An 8035-nucleotide genomic window follows, 5' to 3' on the forward strand; every position below is an offset into this window, starting at 1 on the left:
AAATGGTACTATCTCATCATCAGAACTACCATCATCAGAACCATCACCATTACCATCACTGAGATCAGGGTCTGGCTCTGTCTCAGATAGCGGTGTAGGCTCAACAAGAACATCTACTTCATCTACCTCATCATTTGGCTCAACAAGAACATCAGCATCATCTACAACATCTTGCTGCTCATTCATACTACGATCGAAGCTCGTATGATCTACCCTAGCAGATGATTCAATACCACAGTCAAAGCTCATTTGTTCAACCCTCGCAGATGATCCAATACCACAATCCACAACTGGTGGGATTTCTGAACCTCTCACAGGTGAGTACTCTACAAATAATTCAATACACCCACTTGAATTTTGAGCATTGTTGAACATAAACATCACACTTTCATCATTGCAAATCACAGAACATGTATAACTCATACCGGAAGCAAATACTATACATTGTCTCCATAATAATTCAACCGTGTATTGGTTTATATCTATTTTCATCGCATCACATATCATTGCTACCAATTCATAATAGGAAACACACGAATTTAATATGATGGAGCTCCTTGCACGAGGTGGTTCATAACCAATACCCATATGCGGTAGTTGAACTACTCTACCACCCCAATACAAACTCACAAATACTTGCATAATTTCTGCATCCAAACATGTAAACAAAACAACAATTAGGGACATTTTTCCTACAAGCCCTAATTTACTAAATTGGGGAAAAACTAACAAAGGAAAGCAAAATAAACATGAATAATGATGAATGTAGCTAAATTGAAAAATAATTACCGGAACTTATGGAGAAAACGTTCAAAATCGGTCGAAATCGTTTGGCTCAAATCTCACTCGGGTAATAGCATGAATCAAGGCAAACAAGCAATTCGTTACTTATGCACCTATTACTCAAACTCTTAAGTCAAAGACCATGATAGCTTAAAAGATGGATGAAGTTTTTATCATTAACAACTAGTCTTTACCCCAAGAAACCAAAATTCAAACAAGTTCAAATTCAATTCCACAACAACCCAAAACCAAAACAACTCACGGAGGTCTAAAGCAAAACAAATCTACCCTAAAACATAAATAAAAGCAACAAAAGACAACTAATCAATTTGAAACAAAAATAAAGCAGTAAAATACCTCATAAGGCTCACTATCCACCATATCACCCCCCAAACTTATTCAAGGCTATGCAAAGAATAAGTTTGAAAAGTTGGTGGAGAAGGGAGACTTATATGATAGGCAAACTAAAGCAAAAATAATCTAAAAGTTACCTACTAGGGGTTACCTCCCCTATAGTGCCTTTGGTTATCGTCGTTGGCTCGACGTCTTCAATAAGCTCATCATTTCACCTCCCCATTAATGGGGATGTTGGCTTCTTCTTCGTGTTCAAGCTGATACATTCTTGCCAACCTCTTCTTCCACCAAGTCTTCTTCACCAAGTTATCATTTGATTTGAGCTCTAACTTCGTTGTGATCGATATTCCTGATTCCTCTTCCTTCGTCTTCTTGGGCTCTCTCTGTCTTCCTTTGCAATGAGTTGATCCACCACATGGGCCAAATAGACACTGTGGTAAGGAAATATTCTCGACCTTGGGCTTTACCCTTTGACCCTTTTGAACCTGTACAACGTTCACAACTTTGCACTCTTTCTTCATAGCAAGCTCTTCCACCTTAGGACTCCCCATGGCCTTGTAGATGGACAAGATATGGTGTTTGGTGCCCATGCGAAGGGTAAGCTCTCCCCTTGAAACATCAATCAATGCTTTCCCCGTCGCTAAGAATGGCCGACCAAGGATAAGCGGCACATTCCTATCTTCTTCCATGTCAAGCACCACAAAATCAACGGGAAATATAAAATCATTTACCCGCACTAACACATCTTCTATGATCCCTTCAGGATAGGTGACAGATCTATCGGCCATTTGGAGCGTGATTCTAGTCGGCTTGAGAGTGCCGATTTTCATCTTCCTAAAGAAGGATAGGGGCATCAAGTTGATGCTTGCCCCCAAATCACAAAGTGCCTTCGTGTGTTTGTCATCACCAATGACGCATGATATGTTGAAACTTCCAGGGTCCTTAAGCTTTGCCGGCAATTTCTTCTGGATTATGGCACTGCAATTCTCCGACATGCTCACTGTTTCGTAGTCCACCCACTTTTTCTTCTTGGAGATCACGTCTTTTAGGAACTTTGCATACATAGGCATTTGTTGCAGAGCCTCTACTAGTGGGATATTCACATTCACCTTCCTAAAGATGTCCAACAATTTCTCAAATTTCTCATCCACAACCTTCTTCTTGATTCGGCTAGGGAACGGTATCTTAGGAGTATATGGCTCCAATCGAGGTGGCTCAGGTTGTTTCTCCTCTTCCTTAACAACAGTATCCTCTGCAGTCTCTTCATCCACCTCTTTTTCCACTCTCTCGGGTTGAATGGTCGCACAGATGGCTTTGCAATCCTTGCAGTCTTTGGGATTGACAATGGTATGTGAGGGAAACTGGCCCGGTTGATATTGAATACCCACAGCCTGTGAAATCTGGCTCATCTGAGTATCTATGCTCTTCATGTGAATGCTCAAGCTCTGCACATCTGTCTCTACCTGCTTCAGTCTCTTATCAGAATTGGCCATAATCTCCCATGTCTGCTTCATGAACGTCATCAATACATCTCCAAGCTCATTCTTCTTCGGCTCGATGATTTGTCCATTCGACACTTGAAAGCCCGGAGGTGGCTGCAGGGCACTGTGAGGATTCCCATAAGACAAATTGGGATGTGCCCTATTCCCAAAGTTGTTGAAGTTGCCACCCCCTTGATTGTAACGATAGTTGTTGTTGAAATTCTGATTGTTGCTGCCTTGATGCACGTAATTCACCTCTTCACTTTCGAGCCCGGTTGGCTCTGTTTCCATATAGCCAAACTTGCTAGTCAAGAAATCCAGCTGCTTGGACATCATGTCCATCTTGTCAACATCCGATGCGGACGCCACCCTGTAGGTTTTGCTTCTCTCATTCTTCCACCCATCATCGTTGGAGGCCACCCTCTCAATCACCTCTAATGCATCGTCTTCTCCCAACTTAAGGAGTGACCCCCCTGCGCTCATATTCAACTCGCGTATTGCCTCCGGAGTGGCTCCCCTGTGGAAAGTTACGATCTTGTTGCCCCGGGCTTAACCCGTGGTTGGGGCATCTCTTCATCAGGTGTTTGAATCTTTTCCATGCTTCGTGAATATTCTCTTGAGGATGCATTGCATAAGAGATGACTTCAGCTTGGCGCTTCAGTGCCTCGCTCGGTGGGTAGTACTTATCCAAGAAGAGCTCCACCATTGCATCCCAAGTCTCGACTGAGTTGGGATCCATGCTATCGTACCAATCTCTCGCATCATCCTTCAAAGAAAAAGGGAACAATCTGAGGCGAATCTGATCATCGGCGACCCCGTTAGCCTTCACCGTGTTGCTGATTTGTATGAACTTGGTCAAGTGCTTGTTGGCATCTTCCGAACCTGTTCCACCAAATGCATGTGCTTCTGCCCTGTTAATCAATCCCGGCTTTAACTCAAAGCTGTTGGCCGCAATCCCGGCATTATTGATCGGTGGGTTGGCGACTCGTCTGTATGCATACAGATTCTGCACGGGCTGAATTGGTGGTCTCGCGTTCTGCTCATCCAACTGCCTCTGCATGTTAGCCATCTGCTCACGAAGTTGTCGAATAACAGGATCCTCATTGTTGTTGTTCTCCGCGTCCGCCATTAGGATTGGAGAATTAGGCTCGTACTGTATGGGTGACGGAGGTGGAGACGGATTGGGCGACGGAGTTCTCTGGACAGGAGAAGGTAGACGCCTATGATCGGGTGAAGATACCCGAATCCTTTGGTTTAACCTCCTCTGTGCGTTCCTCTTCCTGTTGGATGCTTCGATCTCAAGATCGATTGGCTCTAAAGGTGGACCTTTAGAACGCGTGTGCATACAACCTACCCAAGGAAACACAAAAAGTTAGAGAACTCAAAATTAAAAAATAAAAATAAAGCAGCTAAAATCTAGATTAGTAATCTCTATTATTATCACGATATTAAGCTATAATGACACAAAATAGTCCCCGGCAACGGCGCCAAAAACTTGACTCAACTTATTTTAACACAAGTGATACCCGCAAGTGTACGGGGCTAGTGTAGCAATTAGCAAGCAAGAGTATCGTATCCCACAGAGACAAAATCGTATCAACTTAAGTACCACGAACAAATGTTGACTACTATCTAGAGAATCGGGAAATGTTTGGTTTTGTTCTAACACTACGAAAAGCATATAATAAGCAAATAGATAAATAAAAGCAAATAAACACGGAGTGAAAAGATAATATGGAGAAAATTGTAGAACTCAAGGATCCGATGCACAATTCCAAGCTCTTATCCAATCAAATTGCCTTACCTTTTGGTGTCTCTAGAGTTACTAAGTCGACCACATTTATAGATTAAACCCCCTCCCGAGGTGAGAAACCTGTAGATTAAGCGCTAGGATTGAAGTCCCCTTCTAATCCTAAAACTCCTAACTCCCAAAAGCTCGATTAGGTCAAAGACCTCACTCAAAACCTCAACTCTCCCGAGTTTTATTGCATTAAGGTGTGAACTATTCCTATTTCCAGATTAATTATTTCATCTCCCGATTAATCTAATTAATCCTACACAATCAAGTGGTGATCAAGCAATTGAAAGGAATAAACCCAAGAATAATCAAAATAACTACAAGAGCAAGGTAAGAACAAAATTAATTGGATAAAAACTATGAAATTAATGCATCATCACCAAGAATTCTACAAGAAATGTTTAGCTACTCATGTTCTTCACAAAAACCATGTTTGAAACACAAGATTCAATGAAATACATGGAGAAAAGATTAAGATACTCCTGTGAGAATGAATCTATGGAATTGCAACTTCAATCTTCCGATTGGAAGTCTTCAATCTTCAATTCTCTCTCTCAAAGGTGTTCTTGGGGGTGTGTGTGAGTGTTGGAGGCGGTAGGTGTTGAATGATATGAACCCTAGGCGTTTTCTCTTTAATCTCCCATCAAAAATCGCGTTTTTGGCAAGAAAATACGCCAAAATAACGTACCCGGCCGGGTAGAATTACAAAGAGCAAAATTCACCCGGCCGGGTGGTCATTTTCGACCCCATTCTGACCTTTGCAGCGCATAAACACAGTACCCGGCCGGGTGAATTTACAGTGTAATAATTCACCCGGCCGGGTGTAAGTTTCTGGATAGCGCAGTGTTCTTGTAATGGCCATAACTTCTTCTACCGAACTCCGATTGAGGCGTGCAAGATACCCACGCGAAGCTCTTTCGAAGACGAAGAGATTGATATACATTATGGGCTGATTGGACTTCAAAATCTCCAGTAAATATTGTCTCAAAGTAAGGCTGCTGCACATCCACATATTTTGTACCTTTTTCTACACATTCTTAACAAAATGGTCAACATACCAACATAATAGAGAAGTATATATAAACATGTTCAATAATAGACAAAATATGATCAAATTCATACATAACCACCCTCTAAAACCATGTAAAATCCAAGTATGTCAAATAAACTTATATGAAGTTATTACGTTTACATTTCCTAACTTATCCCAAAGAAATCCAGTCCAAACGTCCATTTTATATATATGTTCCCCCCAAACATCAGACAGCAATAAAACAGAAGCCTTTCTCAAAACCTTAACACTACCTAAGATCCCTTAAAAATAGCAATTATCCAATATTGGTCTATCCCTTAAAATTATTCATATTTTCCATTTTAGAAGTTTTTTTTTCTACTAATTAGGTAAAAGTCATTCTCCACTAATAATACTTTAATTATTTTTTTCTTTTATTCTATCTCTCTCTCTTATTTTACCAATTGTTCAATAAAACTTGTATTAATTCAAAATTGCTATTTTGAAAGTACGAAGATAGTAGATAACATTTTGAAACCTTTCTCGTCTGCGTCACCTTAACACTTCTAGTCGAAAATCTAATGTCATGGAGCTATTTATATACTCCTTAACCATGTTGAAAATCTAACTGAACAAAATCCACATATAGTTAAATAGGATTTATAACATTTACTCCCTCTGTCCCCTATTAATTGTCCACTTATGTCATTTTCGTCCGTCCCCTATTAATTGTCCATTTTCACTTTTTATCATAAATGATAATTAGGTCCTACATTTCACTAATTTTTTTAAATCACTATCTTTTTTAAAATGTGTGCCAAAACAAAAGTGGACAACTAATAGGGAACTAAAGGAGTATTACATACAAAATAATTATGTAATCCCCACTAGCGAGTATAGATCTCGAGGTTCATCACCTCAAACTTGATCTGCGAAGTACGTAAATATGCTCTCTTAATATTATTATTAACTTTCATTCATGTGCAAACAAACTATTAATAAAAAAAAGCTAACGCGATCCACCGCCACATTCAAAGTATAGCCCTAACCTAATCAAAGGCCATGGCTACCAATTCCCTTCAAACCCTAATTTCTATAATAGAACAATCGAAAAAAACATTAAAGCTACAAATAATAGAATGGAGAAAATAAACTTACACCAATCTATCGGACATTATCACTCAAAGTCATCGCTAGGTTTTATGTCAGAGCTAACCAAACTTACGGAAACAATAGAATCCTTAAATCAAACAAAACACAGTCCTCCTTCCTAATAACTAACCATTTCTTACAATAACAATAAACACAAATAATTATAAAATGCACCCACTAGCTAGTGCACATCTCGAGGTTCATCACAAAATTTTATTTACGAAGGAGTTCGTAACAGTATTATCATAGTAATATTAGTGACTTTCATACATGAGCAAAAACTAGTATAAATAGGAGCACTTCATTCCATCACCACCACACTCAAAGCATAACCCTAATAAAAGGCAATGGCTACTTCCCTCCAAACCCTAATCTCTCTTCTTTCCACCACAGCCCTAATCCTCACCGTGGCAAACGCGAAGCGTCTGCCCCCCAAAGGGACGGTCTCCTTCTCGTACGATTTCCACGGTGGGGAACCAACTGGCCTAACCTACCAAGGCGACGCCCACTTCCCATCCCAAGATTCTTACCTCCGCCTAACAAAAACCTACGACTATTCCGGCAACGCAGTGGAAGACAGCGTCGGCCGAGTCTTGTACACCGAGCCCGTACCATTTTGGGAGAAAAAGGAGAAAGCCAGCTTTGAATCCACCGTGAAATTCATCATCACACCCAACACCAATTACGAGTACCCACCGGCCGACGGCCTAGTCTTCTTCATCACGGCCCCCAACTCCACCGTCATGGTGCCCGGTGGCACCTTCGGAGTCTTTGATCACTCCGGCAAAAACCCCTTGGTTTTCGCAGTGGAATTCGACATCTTCATCAATGAAGATTTCGATCCATACTATCGCCACGTTGGGATCGACATCCAATCTCAGGTATCCAGCGTCACTACCGGGGTTGACGACGCGATCGTCGGCCAGGCAGTGACTGCCACCATCAACTACGATGCAGCCACCAACTTGATAAGCGTTCGAGGCAGCGCCGGTGGAAAGGCCTTTGAGGTGAGCTATGTGTACGATTTGAGCTCGTTTCTTCCTGAGCAGGTTCAAGTCGGGATCTCGGGCGCCACCGGAGGATTATCTGCCATTCACGATCTCATCTCTTGGTCTTTCACTTCCACCATGGGCCGCAAGAAAAACAATTGAGATCTTTTACTGTTTTACTAGTTTGTGTCACACAAATGAGTATGCTTTAAATAAGTCAGGGAATGATATAAAATGTAATGTTTCTTTTCTTAAAATTTTACTTGTTTTGTAATGTGTTTGTAATATGCTGATGTCATTAAGAAAATATACATGACATCCTATGTTACCAATAATAGTATGTTTTCTATTGTTGTATTTTCATATGAACACACAATGGGCATCAAATAATACTTCAGGCTTCGGTACATGTTATTTGAAAGCATTAAATAAGACATTAGGCTCTGGAATATCAATGCTGAAAAAG

At 40.8% G+C, this 8035-nt stretch overlaps 2 protein-coding genes across 2 annotated transcripts; one reads left to right on the forward strand and one right to left on the reverse strand.

Annotated features, from left to right (window-relative positions):
- Positions 1-1343: 1343 nt before the first annotated feature.
- LOC125220524 lies at positions 1344-2960 on the reverse strand. Its single transcript, XM_048122687.1, has one exon. It carries the CDS (start codon positions 2958-2960, stop codon positions 1344-1346), a length of 1617 nt encoding a protein of 538 aa, XP_047978644.1.
- A 3967-nt stretch (positions 2961-6927) lies between these two features.
- On the forward strand, positions 6928-7731 carry LOC125220525 (agglutinin-2-like). Its single transcript, XM_048122688.1, has one exon. It carries the CDS (start codon positions 6928-6930, stop codon positions 7729-7731), a length of 804 nt encoding a protein of 267 aa, XP_047978645.1.
- The last annotated feature ends 304 nt before the right edge of the window (positions 7732-8035 follow it).

The sequence above is a fragment of the Salvia hispanica genome, chromosome 4 (assembly GCF_023119035.1).
Source record: "Salvia hispanica cultivar TCC Black 2014 chromosome 4, UniMelb_Shisp_WGS_1.0, whole genome shotgun sequence".
Classification (NCBI taxonomy): domain Eukaryota; kingdom Viridiplantae; phylum Streptophyta; class Magnoliopsida; order Lamiales; family Lamiaceae; genus Salvia; species Salvia hispanica.